Source organism: Suricata suricatta, chromosome 8 (assembly GCF_006229205.1).
Source record: "Suricata suricatta isolate VVHF042 chromosome 8, meerkat_22Aug2017_6uvM2_HiC, whole genome shotgun sequence".
Classification (NCBI taxonomy): domain Eukaryota; kingdom Metazoa; phylum Chordata; class Mammalia; order Carnivora; family Herpestidae; genus Suricata; species Suricata suricatta.
Genome location: NC_043707.1, coordinates 130,284,772 through 130,305,118, shown reverse-complemented (window position 1 = coordinate 130,305,118; position 20,347 = coordinate 130,284,772). Strand labels below are relative to the sequence as shown.

General features: G+C 54.0%; 2 protein-coding genes across 2 annotated transcripts in view; both read right to left on the bottom strand.

The window, feature by feature from the left end:
• Window positions 1-322: 322 nt before the first annotated feature.
• On the bottom strand, window positions 323-4,669 carry CPLANE2 (ciliogenesis and planar polarity effector 2). Its single transcript, XM_029947863.1, has 6 exons — window positions 4,554-4,669; window positions 3,982-4,131; window positions 2,366-2,518; window positions 1,748-1,872; window positions 1,303-1,439; window positions 323-1,063 (listed from the first exon to the last, which is right to left on the bottom strand). The coding sequence occupies exons 2-6, from the start codon at window positions 4,091-4,093 to the stop codon at window positions 814-816; spliced, it is 777 nt and encodes a 258-aa protein (XP_029803723.1). The 5' UTR covers window positions 4,094-4,131; window positions 4,554-4,669; the 3' UTR covers window positions 323-813.
• A 10,512-nt stretch (window positions 4,670-15,181) lies between these two features.
• The window catches only part of FBXO42 (F-box protein 42), a 91,631-nt gene continuing 86,465 nt past the window's right edge, over window positions 15,182-20,347 (bottom strand). The window contains exon 10 of the mRNA XM_029948061.1: window positions 15,182-19,992. Within this exon, the coding sequence (XP_029803921.1) occupies window positions 18,877-19,992 (1,116 nt within the window). The 3' untranslated portion in view covers window positions 15,182-18,876. The remainder of the gene's footprint in view (window positions 19,993-20,347) is intronic.

The window sequence follows — 20,347 nt, the reverse complement described above, 5'->3', positions numbered from 1 at the left end:
AGGTACTGCAGAATGATGGCTCACCGCCTGAACCTGAAGGTGGACTACATTTCCCAGCCTGCCCTGCAGCTCCAGGTAACCATGTTACTGGCTGTTGGCCAATGGAAGGTGGGCAGAAGGCACGCCTCCAGAGGCCAGGTCCAGGGAAACCTCCTGGGTGACTTAACACTTGCACTCACTCTCCCTCTGCTGGCTGGATGTCGATGCCCCAGGGCAAACTGGGAAGCCAGAGTCAGGGTGTCTGCATGAGTTCATTCAGCAGGGCCCCCAGATCCACCTTCACTTCCACCTGCAGTCAGGCTGAGCAAGAAAAAAACTTCTATAGAGTTAAGGCACTGAGATTTCAGGGTTTATCCGGTACAGCAGATCGTGTGGCCTCAACGAACACAGGCTCTTGATTGAAGTCGCTTAAGGTCCAGGGCCGGGCTGGGATATCCTCCCTTCCCAGGTGCCCTCTCTGGGAGGGCAGCAGGTGCAGGGGAGGGAGGGGGAGAAGCTTGAGTCCTAAGGCCCTGCCCCTATACTTCCTCAGTTTCCAGAGCCTAGACCCTCCAAGGGGGGGGTGGTCGGGGAGAAGGCCAGGGAGACCTCAGATGCCCTTAGGCCACTGATGCACAGAGCCTCATGGCCCCACCTCACTGCTGTGATTTCTGCAAGGAAGGTGCCGCTGGGGCAGGAGACTTCTCAGGGCACTGTCCTCCTCGCCCTCCTGACGGGCCCCTCTGGCTAGTCCTCAGGATGAGATCCCCGTTCCTGCCTCGGCCTTAGGACCTGGTCCTGCCCTCTGCCCTGCGTCACGGGTGGGAGCAGGGATCAGCTGGGGATGTTCTCTGAGGTGCCGGGGAGCAGGCCCGCTGCCACCTGGTCCTGGTGCCACAGCTGTTCCGCCAGGCCGTTGAGCACATGGGCAATGTCGGCCAGCCCGGCCCGCCCATCCAGTGTGCGCCCATCTGCCAGCCGCCGCCCCGGCACGCTCTTCACCCGCAAGAGGGGCAGTTCCCAGGCCTGCCGGAAGGCCGTGAGGTCACGCTCAGGCACATCAGTGTGCATGTACTGGTCGAATCTGGAGGAGCGTCAAGGAGCCTGGCCCGGTGTCTCTCTCACCGCCTTATCGCACCCAGCCTTATCTCTCTTCCCCGGAGCCCCATCCTGGGGGGATGGGTAGGGGGGCTGCTGCAGCCTTTAAGATAACGTCCCTGGGCGCAGAGCCCACAGCGGGGCAGAGGCAGAGTCCCTGCTCCCCTTGCTCTGGGCCTTGCCAGGGATGGCCTCAGATTGTCCTAGGGGCCACCCAAAGGATACTTGGAACCGATGACCATCCTGACAGCACCAGGGGCCTCGCCTGCTACTCGAGCCAGCTGTCCAGGGAGGTCGTCAAAGGAGGCACGGTCGGTGAAGGAGAAGAGGAAGAGGAAAGCATCTGTTTTCTCCTTGCAAGTCTGAGGATGGAGAGGCTGATGGGAGGCTGCTAACCAGGGGGTCAGAACCTCTTATCAGCTGCAGGGCCCTGAGAAGTCTGAGCACAGGCCCTCCTTCCGCAGGCCCAGAGCAGGGACTGGCTGTCCCAGGGCAGAGCTGGGGCTGAGTCCCGGTCCCCATGGCCAGCCAGTGCAGCCCTTTTCCCGCCCGCGACAGCACCCCCAGGCCCATGCCCAATTCTGCCTCCTGCAGACCAGGCAGGTACTCAGAAGCCCACGTCAGACAACCAGCTCCTCCCGGCCCCTCCCGGGCCCACCTGCGGGCTCACCGGCAGCATGTGGTCAAACTTTTTGAGGGCAGACTCCCCGCAGTCCCAGAACTCAAAGCGGAACATGACGACACGGTTGCTGGCCCGCAGCTTGGCTGGCCAAAACACCACAGTAGTCTGGATGCCTGGGGGAGGGAGGGTCAGCTATTTAGCATGGGAGAGGCAGAGTGGAGAGGAGAAGGGGGCCAGGCAGGAACAGGAAGAAGATACATCCCTGGTGGGTCACCAGCCTGATGCGGAAGGCATAGTCGCTGACCTGGGAAAATTCTCAGTCTGATCGGAGAAACTGAACACCGCTTGTACATACAGGGGGACCCAACTGTACTGGAGGATGGTGCAACATGATGGTTGGTCAACATCCAATGGAAGGAAACCAGAAAAGGTCAGTGTTCCCTGAGCACCTGTCCTGTGCCAGCTCATTGCTAGGCATGTTCAGCACTATCTCTAATACACTGATCCCACAACAATACCCTGGGGTTGGTGCTATTATCTCTGCTGAATAGAGGAGCCAGTAGGGGCTCAGAGAAGCGAAATCCCCTTCCAAGGTTGCAGAGTAAATGGTGGGTCAAGGGCCAGCCTTTCCCCCACCCCAGGGAAGGCCTCCATGGATGCACTCACCAGTGGTCTCGTGGTGTGCCACAGGTACCTCTAGGCCAGCCAGCTTGGCCAGCAGCGCCGTCTTGCCCACACCACTCTTCCCAGACACGAAGATCTTGTAGCTGGCTGTGTCAATGGCCACGGACGGGGGCAGCACTGGGCGCTCCAGCAGCCCTGGGACAAGAAGGGAGCCAGGAGGGGTCACGAGGCCACCCTGCACTTGCCCCATCAGACCCATCAGCTTTAAGGGCTCTTCAGTGCCAGCGATCCATGGTTCCCTATACTCATTACAGAGGCCCGGGACACACGCAGGGTCCCCGGATGAGCTCTGTTACAAACACCTGTGTGCTGCGAGCTGCGCCAAGGGCCACTCCAAATAATACCGAATGGCTTTTCTTTTCTTTTTTTTATGTTTTTATTTATTAATGAGAGCATGAGTGGGGGAGGGGCAGAGAGAAAGGGAGACACAGAATCCGCAGACAGGCTCCAGGTTCTGAGCTGTCAGCACAGAGCCCGACGCAGGGCTTGAATCCATGAACCGTGAGATCATGACCTGAGCCGAAGTCGGCCGCTTAACCGACTGAGCCACTCAGGCGCCCCTCAAATAACTTTTCTTTAAAGTTTGATGCACGAGGGGCACCTGGGCGGCTCAGTCTGTTAAGAGGCCCACTTTGGCTCAGGTCATGACCTTGAGGTTCGTGAGTCTGAGCCCTGCATGGGGCTCTGTGCTGGCAGCCCAGAATCTGGAGCCTGCTTTAAATTCTGTCTCCCTCTCTCTCTACCCCTCCCCTGCTTGCGCTATGTCTGTCTCTCAAAATAAGTGAACATTACAAAAAATAAAGATGAAGTTTGATGCACGAGATTGTGTTTATGGACACTATTATCACATGTTCTAGACTTCCCACATGTAAAGGCAAAGGGTTTTCATAATTCTTTCCTCAATGGAGAAATATCGCAAAGATATTCTGTTACTATACATAAATAAACTTATTGGAATCAATACACCAAGGTCTTATGAATACTTTTTATTTGCAAAAAGAGTCTGATTTATGATACATGCATAGTCTTAGCATCTGAAAGTCCTACGCTGTGGGTTGTACTGTCCTTCTATGGTCTTAAACCTCCTGGTGCTTTGTTTCTTCCGGCCAGAGCGGAGCTCCCGCAGCAGGTGCCAGGCCCCTCTGCACTGCACTGCAACTGGGTGAGCTGGCTTCATCCTGGGGGACGTGAATGTCTCATCTTGGAGACAATAGGATATGGAAGAGGCTTGCCTCTACTTCCCAGGCTGGGACAAGTCCGTAAGGTGTGCTGTTGAGGGCAGTCGGGAGTCTGTTGTGTTAACATGCCCAGCAGGGGGCCTGGCACAGAGGTAAGAACTCGATCAACGGCCTCTCTGGTGACAGTGTTCCTGGCAAGGTTTGGGGCTGTTTCCATGCTCCTGGCTCTGATGATGGAATTAGCTCTAAGGAGATTCGGGGGTGGGGGCCCCCAGGGATAGGGCTTCCAGGGGTCCCCAAGGCAGAGGAGTGCAGTAAAGCAGGCTCTCACTGCCCTACTTCTTTGCCCCACCCCCACCCGGGAACAGCAGGTGACACTGTTCTCCCAGGGGAGCGACAGGCTTGGGGGCAGGCACTTACCGAACACCCGTCTGCGGTTCTTGCGCAGGATGCAGGCCAAGTACTCCTTGCCCTCGGCGCTCTCGTGCCAGTCTGGGACAATCACTGAGCCCGGGGCGGGTGGTCTGGCCATGGCCGGGCGCCGCGACGAGGTAGGGAGATGGCAGAATGCTGAGTAGGGGATGGGAGAGTGTAAGTGTCCCGAGCTGGACCTGCGATCCCTCTCAACCTGCTCTCTGACTCTTCCTCGGAGCCCCAGCTCCCTCCTTGGGGTGGGGGTGGGGGCACCAGTTAGGGCACCCCATCCCGATTATCCCCATTATAGAGCTTTTGGAGTTCGAGCTTACTCTCATAGTCCTGGGGGGTTGCACACTCCCCGTCCCCGTCTTGTTACTCAGAAAGTGCAATTCCACAGTCCCTTCGTCCCCATGCTGCTCCCTGGACGGTCATCCCATTGCTGCCCCTGGGGGCGGCATTTACACAGCCCCCTCTCCCTTGTCCTCTCGAGGGAGCAGCGAAGGGTTTTAGACAGTCCTGCTTCTCCTCGGCCTCCGCGATGCCAACTCCCGCCACCCCCCCTCCCCGGCCCTCACCATCCGAAGTCCCCGTAGGCGAACGGGCCCGGGCGGAGCTGGTCCCTTTAAAAGCCCACCCGCGCTCCCGCCGTCCAGCCCGCCAGGGTGGCTTCCGCCCGGCTGGCGTCTGGCTTCGGAGCGCTCAGCCTGCCTCAGCGTCGGAGCTTGAGGCGCATGTGCGGAGGCTGTTGTCAAGGAGACGCCGGGGGCGGGGCTGCCCCTGTCTAGTCTGCCTCTACCACCACGCGGGGACACCCTGGACTGGGCCCACCCCTCAGGGCCAAGGGTCTTCTCCATTGCTCAATCCGATTCCCAGGGTTTCCTCCAAAACGTCATCAAACCCCGCTGCCCCAGGAGCCTTCTCTGCCTCAGTGCCTGTTTCCTCTTCTATAAAATGCTGTTACCTCCTAGAGTTGTTTACAACCGTGTTCAGCACATAGTAGTGCTCAATAAGTCCAGTTAGTGTTGCTTATTATTATTATCGCTCTCTTGATTCTGCTCGTAGGACCTAGAGACAAATTAAACACCTCTGGCTTCACAAGTGGGGAAACAGCAGCTCAGAGAGGTTAAGGGACTTGTTCCAAGATCTTAAAAATGAGGGGTGGCTCAGTTGCGAAAGCGTCAGGCTTCAACTCAGGTCATGATCTCATGGTTCGTGGTTTGAGCCCCGCGTCGGGCTCTGTGCTGACAGCTCAGAGCCTGGAGCCTGCTTCGGATTCTGTGTCTCCCTCTCCCTCTCTCTTTGACCCTCCCCTCCTTGCACTCTCTCTGTCTCTCAAAAATAAATTAAAAACATGAAAAAAAAATTTTTTTTAAAGATCTTAGGGGCGCCTGGGTGGCTCAGTCGGTTAAGCCTCTGACTTCGGCTTAGGTCAGATCTCATGTTTGTGGGTTCGAGCCCCGCATCAGGCTCTGTGCTGACAGCTAGCTCAGAGCCTGGAGCCTGCTTCTGGTTCTGTTTCCTTCTCTCTCTCTCTCTGCCCCTCCCCCTCTCATGCTCTGTCTCTCTTTGTATCAAAATAAATAAAACATTTTTTAAAAAGTTAAAAAAAATAAAAAGATCTTAAAAATGAGTCAGTCAGAGGGCCACAGGAATGTACCGGCCATTCATTTATTGATTCATCCCATCCATTCAACAAATAATTTACTGAATCCTTAATATGTTCTGCCCGTTCTAGACACGGGCAATAGAAGGGCTAACAAGAAGCGCTTCCCTCCTGGGGCTGACATTTCAGCACCGGGGCCATGAGCCCCCTCCACGGTTCTAACAATGGACACCGACCTGTTACCAGAAGGCGGGTGCTCAGTAAAAGCCTGTTCGTTGGACAGGATGCAGGTGGGTCCTTACTGAGACATTGTCTATTATGCTTAATTTTTACCAGTATCTTCGTGCAGGGCCTCCAAGTAGGACAAATCACTGTTTTGTAAGGAATGACCTATGAGTTAACCTTTATTGAAGGTCAACTAAGTGCCAGACAGTGGGGACTTTACAAAGTTAGCCTCATTTAATTCTATAAACAAACCTGTATTGGAATATTATCATCTTTCTTTTCTTTTATGGGTGAGGAAACTCAGACATGATTCTCTGGGGTCACATCCCACAGCTGGCCAGTGGAAAAACTAGACTCAGAACCTAGGATTCCTGGACTCGGAACATCGGTTCTGCCGGATTGGGTCTTGCTCCAGCCACTAGGAGGGCCCTTATTAGTAATGCCGAAAGCAGCCACAGGGCCATCAACCCACAGAGCACTGAGGTCCATTCTGTCCAGGAGAGGAGAGGGGACGTGGCAGAGTAAGGCAGGGCGCTGGCTCTCAATTGCTTCCACCGCAGCTCGGCAGAAACAACAAATGAGTGCTGATTTCTACGGGATTCCGCAGCTTGAAACCCCTGCCCATACTCCCAGCTTGCTCAGCTCCCCTTCCTGTAGTTCTTCCGGCATCTGCCCAGACTCAGGATGGGTCCTGCTGTGCGGAGCGTCCTCTCTCCGTGGATCGGAAGCACCATGGCTCAGATCGGATTTATCTGAGTTTCTGCACCTCATATTTAGCCCCGTCTTGGCTCTTGGAGGGCTCAGGGAGTGTGCAAAATGAAGCAACTAGGCAGAATGAGCTTGCCAGTTAGCCTGGAGGCCAGATGTGAAGAGGACAGAGGGGGAAGCTGGTGACCAGAGGAACTGGGGGCCAGAGGTTTTTAGGGGAATCAGTCCTCACTGTCCTCCTGAGCTCCTGGAGAGGACACTTCAGGGAGCATCAGGAACCTGTTCAAAACATGGACTCTTGGGGTCCCTCCTCCAGAGATTCTGCTTTGGGGGGCCAGACGGGTCTGTAAGCTTGGACATGAACATGGGGCAGTTCAGAAGTTGGCTTCTGTATCAGTCCGCTGTGGCTGCCAGGAGAAATCTATTCTCTCACAGTTCTGGAAGCTGGAAGTCCAAAATCAAGGTGCCAGCAGGGTTGGTTTCTGGTGAGGCCTTTCTTCATGGCCTGCTGGCAGCCGCCTTCTCAACGTGTCCTACAAGGCCTTATCTGTGCACAGACACCCTTGGTGTCTCTTCCTTTTATAAGGACACCAGTGTTATTGGATTAGGGCCCTGCCCTTAGTACCTCATTTAACGTTTATCGCCTCCTTAAAGGCCCTGTCTCCAAGTCAGTCACATTGGGGGCTAGGGCTTTAACATGTGGATTTTGGTGGGGGATGGAAGGGGGGGGCACACACAATTCAGTCCTTGGCAGGGTCCACAGACCTCACTTAGACATCGCTGCTGGTGACAGAGAGCTTGCCAATGGTTAGAGCCTGGGCGTGAGGTGGTCAGAATTTCGTTTTGGAGGATGCTTGTGGGACCATTTTGGTCTAGTGAGTTCTGCTTTCCTGTGCCCCCTCTGACCATTAAATTGAGTGTCCTTCTAGAGTATCTCATTTTTTAATTTTTAAATTATTTTTAAAATGTTTTTTATTTATTTTTGAGAGACAGAGAGAGAGAGCGTGAGCAGGGGAGGGTCAGAGAGAGAGGAAGATACAGAATCTGAAGCTGAACTAGCGGTCAGCGCAGAGCCCAATGCGGGGCTCGAACCCACGAACTGTGAGATCATGACCAGAGCCGAAGCCAGACACTCAACCAACTGAGCCACCCAGGCGCCCCTAGAGTGTCTCCTCTTAAGGCCTAAGGTGAAGCAGGTCGGACCATCTATCTCAAGGCCCTTCTGGGGTAAAACTTTCTGATTAATCCACTCATTGCTTCATGGTTTGGTCTCCCTCCACCTGCCACCTTCTGGACAGGGCCTCACAAGGCTTGGATGGGCAGGCATCCAAGGGTGAGTGGAGGAGGGACAGTCAGGTTTGGGTTTCTGTCCCTTCTCTTGCCTGGACACTGAGGCTGCTTCCTGTAGGTTTCCCTGCTGGCCTTCTGGAATGCCACAGAGGCACCAGAGTGGTCGTTAGGCAACATAAATCCAGCAGTGTCACATCCATGCTTACAGTTTTCCAACAGTTTTCATTGCATCAATGCACTCAGAATAAAATCCAAACTCCATGCCGTCAAGGCTGTGCAGGCGCCCTGACCACCTCTTGCTTTCATTTCAATGGTCGTGCTTTTCCCCTGCCTAATGCACTCCAGCGAGCCTGGCCTTTTGTTCCCACGCTGGGCGTCTGCACGGCAATGCCCAACACCCAGTTCTCTCCGCATCTCCCCCTACCTCCCGAGGAAGGCTGACTCACCTGCACAGAGGCCTTCCTCCTCCACTCAACGACTCGCCCTCACCCCCCGAGGCTCACTCCTTCACACCATCCTGTTCTTTTTTTTTTTAATTTTTTTTTTTATATCTTTTATTTATTTTTGAGAGACAGAGAGACAGTGTGAGCAGGGGAGGGTCAGAGAGAGAGGGAGACAGCAGGCTCCAGGCTCTGAGCTAGCTGTCAGCACAGAGCCCGATGGGGAGCTCAAACCCACGAACAGTGAGATCATGACCTGAGCCGAAGCCGGTTGCTTAACCGACTGAGCCACCCAGGCGTCCCCACACCATCCTGTTCTTGATTCTGAAATTCTATTTTTTTCTTGTTTTTTATTTATTTTTGATACAGAAGAGACAGAGCATGAGAGGGGGAAGGTCAGAGAGAGGGAGACACAGAATCTGAAACAGGCTCCAGGCTCTGAGCCAGCTGTCAGCACAGAGCCCAACGTGGGGCTTGAACCCACGAACGTGAGATCTGACCTGAGCCGAAGACGGAGGCTTAACCGACTGAGCCACCCAGGCGCCCCTGAAATTCTATTTTTTAAAGATTTTTAAGTAACCTGTATACCCAACATGGGGCTTGAACTTGCAACCCCGAGATCAAGAGCTGCGTGCTCTACTAACTGAACCAGCCAGGCGCCCCTTGATTCTGAAGTTTTAAATTTATTGTTGGTCGGGGCGCCTGGGTGGCTCAGCCATGACTTTGGCTTAGGTCATGATCTCATGGTTCGTGGGTTTGAGTCCTGTGTAGGGCTCTGTGCTGACAGCTCAGAGCCTGTCTTTGGATTCTGTGTCTCCCTCTCTCTCTGACCGTCCCCTGCTCACGCTGTTTCTCTTTCTCTCAAAAATAAATAAAACAGTAAAAATAAAATAAAATAAATTTATCCTTGGTCTCCCTCACCTAGAACATAAGCTCCATGAGGATAGGGGTCTTGTCTTTTGTTCTGTTATATTCCTGTATCAGTTTCCTAACCTGCAGTAACAAATACCACAGATTGGGTGGCTGAAACAACACAAGTGTTTTCTCAGTTCCGGAGGTGAGAAGTTATACATCAGTGAATGGGGCGCCTGGGGGCTCAGTTGGTTGAGTGTCCGACTTCAGCTCAGGTCATGATCTCACGGTTCGTGAGTTCGAGCCCTGCACCAGGCTCTGTGCTGACAGCTCAGAGCCTGGGGGCTGCTTCAGATTCTGTCTCCCTCTCTCTCGGACCCTCCTGTGCTCATGCTCTGTCTCTTTGTCTCTCTCAAAAATAAATAAACATTTAAAAATTTTTTTTAAGAAATGATACATCAAGCAGTTGGTAGGTTCCTTCTGAGGGGCGGGAGGGAAGGATCAGCTCCAGGCCTCTCTCTTTGGCTTCTGGGTGACCATCTTTTCACGTCTTCACATCACCTTCCCTCCGTACGAATCTGAGTACAAATTTGGTCTTCTTAATAAGGATACTAGTCATACTGGATAAGGAACCGCCCCCCCCCATGACCTCACTTTAACTTAATCACCGCAGTAAGGACCTTATCTCCAAATATGATTACATTCCGAGGTTCTGTGGGTTAGAACCTCAATAATAAGAATGGGGAGGGGTGCAAGGGGACACAATTTAAACCATAATAACCCCTGCTGGCTAGAATATGTTGGACATACAGTAAAAGCTCGATAGAAACGTTGTTGGCTGAGTGGCTGTGGCTGCAGTTTCGGGAATGGCCTGAAGAGGGCGCCTGGAAGAAGGGACCAGTTGGGAAGCCGGGCAACGAGTGGATGAAGACATCTACTTGTCACCTATGTATGAGCACTCCCTGTGCCCGGCCAGACACTGGGAAGACAACAGTGAAGTCAGTACAGACCCTGCCCTTGTGTGTTCCACACTCCGGTGGGGACAAAAACCAAGTAACCAGGCAATTGCACTTATAAGCAGGGAAAGAGGGTAGATTTTAAAAATTTTAGCCCAGATTCCATTTAAATATAGGATTTGGCGCTGGAGCTGCCAAATCATCCCCGGGCAGTTGTTTTGAGCCTGGAATGTGCCAGGCCTGTGCTTGGCAGCAATGTTGGTGTCCTTGACCTGAACAGACTCATGTATCGCTTCCCTGCTTAAAACCCTCTAATGGCGTCCCACGGCGCCTGGAGTCATGTCCACCCCACACCCCCACCCCAATAGCCTACAAGGTTCACTTGCACCCTCTGCCTTCACTCACATACTCCAGACACACTGGCTTTTCTGCTGCTCCTTGAATTTGTCAAGTTCATGCCTGCCTCTGGGCCTTTGCTCCTGCTGTCCCCTCTGCAAGGCTGCTCTCAGCTGAAAGGTCTCCTCAGAAAGGCCGCCTCTGATGAGCCCAAGCCAATCACACGTTGTCACATCCCACTTTTTCCTCAGGGTACTCATCTGGAATGGTCTTGCTTAGCTCTTTACACATTGGCCCCTTCTCCCTCTCCCCCCACTCAGGTCTGCTCCACAGAGGCGGCGAGGGCCCGGGCCACACACAGCAGCATTCCGTACTTGCACTTGCTTAGTGCAAGAACGAGCACCAGCCCCCTCCCTCGTACCCAGAGAGCCACCAGGGCCGGGTTCTCTCCCTACACATTTCACGTCCCTCTCTTGGTAGCCGCTGCCTGGGCCCAGATCCCACTCCCTCTGCCTGCCTCTCGTCCCCATCTCCAGGCTTCTCCAGTTCTGCCCCGTGCACTCCAGCCACACTGACCTTCTCAAGGTTCCAGAAGGGCTGGTCACCCTGATTTCTGTGCCTTTGCAAAGGCTCTTCCATCTATGGGGACATCCTTCTCCTTTCTTCCTCTGGCACAGGCCACAGCACCTCTCACCCCTGGGTCTTGGGGTTCCTTAGACCATATCTGCTTTCTGTCCTTCTAACCGGAGCAAGTACAAGCTTTTACCTTGGCTGACTCGGATGTTTAAGAAACAGAGCTTTGTTTCCTCACTGGATTTAATCTGTCTGCAGACATTTTAATCCAATAATTTCCTGGTAAACTTACATTCAATGGATTTCTCATTCTCCAGAGTTAAAACTCAATCTCTTTGAGGTGGTTTCTTTTCATCTGCCCCTCCGCCAGCCCTGGGCTCATGTTCAGTGTTTAGGAGGTGTTGCCCAAATGCCGGGGAAACATGTCTATGGAGGGCGCCCACTCCTTGGGTGTCCTCCGTCCTGGACCTTTGTGGGCCTCCGGCTACAGAGAGAACTCTCTTCCAGAAGTCTGCCATGGCCTCTCCTCCCACTGTGGGTTCTGGTCATAAGCTTCTCTTCCTGCTACGTCCGAGGGGATGATCTCTGGTTGACAAACCCAAATGGGTCACTCTGCACTTTCCTCAGCCCCAAATCCCAGCCCCTCTGGGTGTGCCAGACCTCCCACAGCCTTTCCTGGACCACAGGGGGTCTGCCTTCCCAGGGGGAGGCCTGGAGGCCTGCCAACATCCTGCATCGCTGACTGCCAGAGGCCAGCCCTGGGGTCCCCCAAGAAAGGCTCTGTTCTCATCTCAGTAGGGTGAGGCTGGGGCAAGGGGAAGCCCATCCGTCGGGTCTCCTGGGCTCTGAACGGTGCTGCCCTTGACTGGCTGTGTTGGTTACAGACAGTTCTGACTCTACCTCCTTTGTGGCTTTATGACACCTGGACTATCTTTGGCTTCTGAAGCTCAGGATTTGTGACCTTTGTCCAGCCCAGCGTGATGCCTCCCTGGTTTGTGACCAGGCTGTGAGCTCCTCCAGGAGCATACCATCTGCCCCCCAGGGCCTAGAGGGTCAGCACCACTCAGAGAAGGTGTGTGGAGAACGAATGTCCCCTGGGGCAGTCTCGGGCTCTCCGGCCTTGCTGACAGTGGGCGGCAGCTCCCTTTTCCTTCCAGGTTTCCGCCTGGGAAAGCCTGGTCCCCAGCCCTCTCTCCCTTCCCTGCAGTGGGTGGGCCGACAGGCTCCCTGGCGGGAAATGGCACACTCTGCCAGGCTCCTGAGGCATTTGCTTAGGACGTCAGCTCCGCCTTGTGCATGCTGACAGGGCCTGGGCCCGCAGCCCAGCCCAGAGGGGAGAACACTGGCTTTCCCACAGCTGGGGGCTGAGGCGCAGAGGGCAGCGGGGCCAGCCTGGGATGGTGTTCAGACATGTGGCAGAGGCCAGGGAAGGGGCCCTACCCAGGCTTTACCAATGGCGGGAGGGGAGAAATGGGCATTCAGTTTCCCTGCGAAGTCGGCCTCTGATAGAGTGCCCACCCAGGCCGCAGCTTTCACAGGGTGCCCCCAAGTGGTCTCCTGGGGAAGCACACCCACTCCACCACAGTTACTGCCGGATCCATCTAGGTTGCTAATCTGTGCGGCTCATAGCATCAGTGCCATTTGAGTGACAAAAAATTGGGGGCACAGATGGGACCAAGGGACCCCTATGTGGCTTTCAGCTCTCAAGTTGTGAGATGACTTGTTTCAGCCCAAAGTGCCAGAGCCAGCTTTTGAACCAAGGTCTTTTCCGGTTCAAAGTCAGCCCTTGTCCTTGTCCTGCAGCCTCTCTGGGCAGTCCTCTGATGGAAAGGGCCTGGGGGGGGGGCCCTGGCCCCACCCTTGCTCTGATGCACACAGCAGCTCTATCGCCTCCCGGCAGGTTGTCAGTCTCTGCTTGAGCGCTCCCAGCAACGGTGACGACATTTCCGCCCACAGCAGCCCCAAGAGCACCGGAATGCCTTTGTCAGCGGTGTGTCAGAGGCTGGTAGGGAGTTATGGTCGCTGAGAGCAGAAGGCTGACCTAAGCTAGGGATGCTCGCCTGGTTGGGGCGCAGTGGCAGGGCACAGAGAAGCAAGGGACCAGCCTCCTGTGGCAGCAGCACAAGCAGGCCAGCCTGCAAGAGCTTGGGGTGAGGCCTCCTGTTCTGCTGGACAGTGAGGCCGCCAAGGCTGGCCTTCTGCAGGCTCCCAGATGAGGGTGGTGTGAGGGAGAGCCTAGGGCTGCAGTGAGGGTCGGGACACACGCAGAGCCCAGGTCTCCTTGTCCGAGTCAGTGACACCTGCACTGCCTACCACAGAGTGAGCCGGAGCAGAGCGGCGAAGGCCTGAGGAGAAAGGACAGTGTGAAGCTGCCCCTTCCCTGCGAGGCGCTGTGACTTCTTTGGCAGGGACAGGTCGAGTTAGGATGTGGTCTGGGAGGCTTCACGGGTCTGACCTATCCCGAAGGCTGGGCATGGCAGGCCCTCCTCAGGCACTGGTGTCTGCCTCCTTCCCCAGGCCCACCAACCAATCACCCCTCACACCCTACCCACCGCTGCGTCATTCCATAGACTGCCCAGGCAAAGCTTGAATCCCCCCAGTGGTGCCAAACTGGTTCCTCCTGACATGTACAAGTCTGCCCAGAATTCCTCCCAATGATGCCGAAATCTCTTTCCTCGAGCCCAACAGACTCACCATGTGCAAGTCCAGCCCTTCCGCAGGCAACTGGGAAAGAATTCAGAACAATCACGCTCCCGCTTGCCAATTCAGCAGCAGCCAGCATGTGGGGCAGGGCCATCAGTGCCCAGGGCCCTTCCTCAGACCATGCTGTAGTCCGCTATGTGCCTCCGAGTACGGGAAGTGGAATGGACTACGGGCTGTTAGACATGGATGGTTCAGGGGTGCCTGGGTAGTTCAGTCTGTTAAGTGTCCGACTTTAGCTCACTCAGGTCATGATCTCACGATCCATGAGTTCGAGTCCCGCATCAGGCTCTATGCTGACAGATCAGAGCCTGGAGCTTACTTCAGATTCTGTGTTTCCTCTCTCTGCCCCACCCCCACTCACACTCTCTCTCAGAAATAAAAAAGCATTAAAAAAAAAAAAGGAACGGAAGGTTTATCCCACAGCTTGGGAAACACAAATGTGCAGATGGGCTGAGAGCTGCAGGCTCCCGAACCTGAACCTGGGACAAAGTCGGTACAGTGTATGCTGGACGAAGAGAACGTCACGTGCTCGGCACGAAAGCCGTGGGTGTGAGAAACGGGCCCACGCTCGCCGAGTGGCTTCGGCGCTGGAGCGGCCCCTGCCCTGTGGCGCCGGTCTCCTCCCAGGGCCCCCATAGCGGGGCAGACTCGTGTCATCGGTCCACAGTCGACACTTCCACGTGGGGAGCCACCTAAGCGTGCCCTTGCTTCCAGGCAGGAGGACACCTTATGTGCCAGAGGCAGCCTTCAACTAGCACACCAGAGAACCAAGTCCGGGAGGGAGACTAAGCAACGAGACAGCTCTGACCTGATTTACAGCAGCAGCTGCTACTTACTGCTCTCGAGACGCAAAAGCCTCAGAGGTTCTCATGGTGACATCTAAAAGATGACCCAGATGACCAGAGACGTGCAGGCACGGGGTGTGCACATGACAATTTACACAACGCGCCCACCCCTCTCCTTCATGATCCTGTTCCTCAAGGGTTAATCATAAATGACAGCCGCCACCTACTGAGCTCTTCCTGGGTGCCAGGCCCCCTGCCAGTGCTGTCGGATAAGACTTCAGTCCATCCTCGCGATCCTTTCAGACAAAAACAAGTATGCTTACAGATGAGGAACTGTGTGTCCAAGGTGAAGGACTAAGTGGGGGTGGAGGCAAGATCAGATCAGCGGCCCCTAGAGCTTCGGGCCTATTTCCAATCAGCACTTGCTGTGCTGGCCCAAGGGACCAGGGATGGGGTGGTCCTGGCCCCAGAGCCTCCACTCCAAGCTTATCACCTCTCTTGTGTGTGCACCACAGGGCAGCAAGGACGCTCTGAAACTCCAAGTCCTCCGAGCAGGACTGAGGGAGCTGCCCCTGGGGAAGGGCAACTCCCCCCAGCCCCAAAACACAACCCTGCCAGGGGAGGAGTGGGTTCCCCAACTACCTTGCCTCCAACTTCCGTCTCCATCCTCAACTGCTTGCTAAAACAGCTTTCTTTCTTCTTTCTTTTCTACTAATAAAACAGTTAAGACGCTTCTGTCCATTTTGTTTTATTTGTTAAATTGCTAAAAAGTCATCAGGGAAAACCTTAACAAAAAATGAAATCGACAGAGATTTAAATATTAGTGAAGTCCACTTGTCATTCCTACACTGTTACGTGCCTAAGACGACCATCCTGGGGGGAGCCACCTGGGACCCCGGAAACATCACTCACAGCACCAGCTTCGCCAGGGCACGAGGGGTGTGCACTGACAGTAACCCTGGTTGGTGGGGAGGGAGCAGAGCGAGGCAAGAGAGCAGGGGTGGAGCTGACACCTGCGGCTGCCCTCATTTGACAAGGACACAGTGAGAGGGAGACACTTACTGGTGACCGTGCACACATGCCTTCTGCACTTTGTGGGGAGGCTGCACGAGACACAGGCCTCAAAGTTCGGCTTCCTTGCCCCTCGGAGAATTCAGATTATCCCCACGGACTTGTGCACTGGTAAGAGAGCACAGACAACGCAAAGCAGAGCACATCACCATGCCAGGATCACCACAAGGACAAGGACAGACAGACAAACCCGAGAACATCACTTTTAAGGGGGAGGAAAGAAGCAAAGCAGAAGGAAACAGAAAAAGTTAGAGGACAGGAAGTAGCCCTCTGTTCTCCATCAGGTGGTGGCGTTCTGTTCTCCAAAGTCAAGACTTCTCAAGTTGGTTTTCTTTCGTTCTCCTCTTCTTCATTTCTCTCAAGAGTTCCAACACAGTTCCTAGGATAGTTCATGGTTTTAGCTCTTGATACAGAACTCACATTAGGATCAGATCAATCCGTAGAAGGCTGGGAGGAGCGTGAGCCCAGCATTACAACTAAATTTAAGCTTGTTTCGACACCTGATTCGTGCTCCTCAAGTACAGAAGTCGGAGAGGGGGAGTGGGGGTGTTTGTGCAGCCCACCACCCACGTTAGCAGAAATGTGAACGCAAACACAGAACCCTCGCCGCTGCCCAGCCTGCGAAGTGCGGAAACGGAAGCTCTGTCCGAGAGGGCAGGAGGACACCAAGACTCTCACGAGAGTCTCAATGGGGTGGCCGACGAGGCGGACAGGGCGCGGGGCTCTCAAAGGCACACTTGCAGGAACGGAAGGGGTTAAAGCTTCAAGTAGAAACAAAACGTGTTTTAAATACTTAAATACTGATAAATACTTGCTAATTTAGGTGGTCCTGAAGGCTTGAGAAATTGTCTCCTTTTTCTCCATGAATTTTAAGACAAAACTGGCGTCATGTCAAAGCCAGAGCTGTGGTTAGACGTGGCCTGACGGACGCAGCCCCGGTGGTGCCGCGGGAGCTGTCCGCAGCCGAGACGCCTAGAGCTCCACCGCTCGTGCGGCCGCACCTCCACTGTGCTGTCGCTCTCCTACGGTGTCTGCCCACAGCCCCCAGGAGCCACCAAGCCCATCACCACCGGGTGCACACGAGGCAGAGTTTCCTTCGGGAGCTGTGCACAGTCGGGTTCGGAGCGGTGCAGGTAATACTGGACGCCGTGGAGTGCCGAGGAGCCGGTGACCTTCAAGGAGCATCGTCACCTCCACTGCCTCCCTGTGTGGGGAAAACGGAGGGGATCCACAAGCTAACAGTTGGCTGAGGGAGGCCACGGGACAAAGGGAATGATCACAAGGTTGAGAATCTGAACTTTGAAGCTTCCAAATACTTTACATTTAAACCGGAACTGAGTCTGGAGATGCTGTTCATGCACAAGCGCAATGTCATGAACAAGGTCCAGCAAGAGCAATCATGGAGTGTCTCATCTTACAGGCCGGCTCTCTCTCAAGGACAAGGACCCCACACGATCTGACAGCCTCTGCCAGGGAAGGACTGGCTACAGCCCGAGAGCTTGCAAGGTGTCTGGAAAGCTACGTGCTGAGCTGGGAGCAGGTGGATGCCATGGCAAGAAGGCGCGGGAGTTTCCTCATCTAAGGGAGCACGTGGAAGTTTCTGGAACACAGTCCTCCCTGTGAGCTGGCCCCTTCCTGGGCTTGGCACCACAGGGGCTTTCCCACCAAGGCCAGGCTGTAAAAGCTAACGGCTGGGGGAAAGAATTCAACATGATGTAATAGGAGAAAACACACTTATCAGACAGGCTGCGAAGTGCTGGCCGAGAGCCAGGACCCAGGGCCAGCCGTAGCAGGCCTGTGCTTGGGAAACACTAACGAGAAAAAGGGGAGTGTGAAAGGTGGGAAATGCACTGCTTTGAGATCCAAATTCTAAAGACAAAGTAAAAATCCTCTTTCCACTGATGAGAAATCACCAAAAATCCACATTTATGTGGTGACATTTGACTTTATTTTAACCTCTCTTACATCCAGCCTGTGGTTTAGAGATTGGTAACTTCCAATAAGATTGGTTAACTTGTAACTTCCTGTGTCAACCAAGGAAGTGCTCCAGTGGGTTGTACTTTATCTCAGAAATGGCATGAAATAAAATCCCAAACCTTATTTGTGCCACACGTGAACACAATCACAAAGAAGGGGCTGCTCCTGAGGCCAGCCTTGCATCAAAGAGACTAAGCACATGACGCTGAACCCAATCACTACTCAACAGCCAGGCAGAACAATGCATAGCATCACAAGGGCAAACATCGCTTCTAGAAGGAACTATTACTAGGATTTCCTTCCAGGACCAATTTCCACATTGTATGAACACGGACAGGTGGGCCTGATGTGCTTTGGGAGTAAAAAGGAGCCGAAAAGGAAAAAACAGTATTCAATGCTTTGAGGATTTCTCATGATACTGGCATCTTGGAATTCCTTATCAGCCTCCTAATCGATACCAGAGAAAAGGTTCCAGAAATATCTCTAAGAGACTTCCCTGGGCACCTTAGCTTTGTAAAAGGAACAGAAAATGAGAAGGCTTTGAGGGCTTTAAAAAAAAAAAAAATCCACATAAGCCCTCCCCCCCCCCAAAGAAAAAGGCAGCCTCTGAGGATCAAGTTTTAAGGGAACAAATGTGGTTTTTGGCAACTTGCAATCAAATACGATTGTCAGAAAATCCCCAAATCGGACACCAAAACGTTTTTTCTGAGACACAGAGGGAGTGCGCAAAAGCCCAGTGGACACTTAGGTGGACAGGCGTGTCTGCATAAACATGGTCCCACGGTGATCCTGGCACACACACGTGGAACGGACTTCCCGGCTGGGTAACTTTGCTCAGTCACGAGGGCATTAGCACTCGGGGTCCTCTGTGGTTTTCAAGGGAAGGGAGGTACAGTTCCCTACGAGCTCCTTTCACCCTGCCAGCTCCTGGAGCCCGAGGGTCTGGAGCCTCCACCTGCGCACCTCACACACGCTCGTTCTTTCTCTGACTCCGAGAAGGCCACGTGAGGACTTACGGGGGCTCTTCGGTTGCCTTAGGTAAGTTCTGACATTAGTCTGTTCCCTAAATTCTTGGTCTAGTTACCAGCAATGTAGGAAAAGGCAGCCGAGCCTCTGCTAAAACACAGCAACAATCTGATCTGAATCAGGACGGAGACCTCTCCCTCTCTGTAAACAGAGCTGGCTATATAATATATATTTATACATTTATATATAATTTTTTTCGTAATGGAGGCTTGACCCCAGCCTGCTGTGAGTGAGGTGGGGAACTGGGGGTTTGGTTTATGGGATAATTCTGTCCTTTGTTTTCCCATTTCTCAGTCCAAATGCTTGCACACTGGAAATTAAAAGCCACAGAAAGGGAAGGGAGTTAGAACATATTATCTCTTTGCTCGCACAAAGTACAAGGCGTTTGTTTTTGGATAGTACTTCACATTCTGTTTCTTGTCCATGAGTCCTCCAAATATGATGAGCTCACCCCTGCCTTGTACCACTGTGTGCAGGCTGGTTTCAGGAGGTCCGACCACAGAACTGCTATTAAATACTTTCCACCTGACCCGCCCCTTCTCCTTGGTGTCTTTAATGTCTAGCACGTACATCTGCATGGGCTTGCAGTTCATACTCTGGTACAAAGGTTTGCCAACATTTAAGGACTGCGGAGGGTGGTGGCCCAGGCGGCGGGCGATGGGAGGTAAGGAATGTCCATCCCCTTGGGCAGGCCCTGGCCGGGGGACGGGCACTGTTTCTCCACTGCTCAGGTTCTGGCTCCCAGGGGAGCCTGGAGAAGACCCTAGAGGAGGACTTAGTGCTGCGGAGGCTGAGGGGCCTTTGGATGACATTGCTTTGATGGCTTCCAGGCTCCGACGCAGGGCTCCTGGGGAGACAGCTCCTGCAAGGGCACCGGCCACGTGTGGTGGGGTATGCACACCATTCGTCTGTTCAGGAGGGTGTCTCATGCTTCCCCCAACTGTCCTGTTGTCTACACCATCCATTTGATTGCTACTCGAAGTGGGCTTCAGATCCCAATTCAGATCTATTGATCCTAACCGCAGATCTTTCTGATCTGGTAGTGACCCTCGCCGGGGGGCCAAAGAAAGTCCCATTTTGAGGTCATATCCTTCAGTGGTGGATGGAGTGCTAGGAGATACGGCCTGCACAGGGCTGTCCAAGGAAGAGCCACCAATAGCTGCTGTTCCTGGAGACAAGCTCCCACCGTTGAGGATGGGAGAGCCATCTCCTCTGGCTGGGGAAAGGCTCCCTTCCCGGGAGCTTGAGGGGGTCTGCCTCTGAGCTCTGGGCCTCAGTGTTCCCCAGCGGCCATTAACACAGGGAGCTTCATCCATACTCCTTACTGGAGACTGAGAGCGGTACTCTCGGGTTTCAGGAACCAGGGCTGGAGGAGTGGCACTGATAGGTGATGGGCGAGAGTTCAAACTCGGGCTGAGGGGGGCTCTCCCACTAGGAGCCTGGCTGAAGACCACCACACACTGCCCCACCTGGAAGACAGAAGGCCGGTGCTCAGTTCTGAGTGTTCATTTAAACACCAAACATTTTCCCAAGAGCATCTGGGCAGGCCAGGCATTTTATAGGCACCTGAGGCAGAGATGAAAATAATGTAGTCTGCCTTCGAGGCGAGAAGGGGAGACAGACATGGGGGTAATTTTTGTTGCAGCGTGACAGGTGCTACCATTAGAGTTGTGTGTACAGGACAAGGGCGGGGTGGAGGGAGGAGTCAGTTTTGGTTTGGGGACCTTGAAGAAAGGTTCACTGACAAAGAGATGCTTAAAGCCGGCAGCAAAAGGATCAGCAGGGTATATGAGGTGGGGGGAAGAGCCTGGCTAGCTCAGTCGG

Coding starts and splice junctions, on each gene's coding strand:
- CPLANE2 (XM_029947863.1), bottom strand. CDS start 4,093: ATGGCCAGACCACCCGCCCCGGGCTCAGTGATTGTCCCAGACTGGCAC. Junction 2,519..3,981: donor GAACCGCAGACGGGTGTTCG/GTAAGTGCCTGC, acceptor TTCTTGTCCCAG/GGCTGCTGGAGCGCCCAGTG. Junction 1,440..1,747: donor AGTTTGACCACATGCTGCCG/GTGAGCCCGCAG, acceptor CTCCATCCTCAG/ACTTGCAAGGAGAAAACAGA.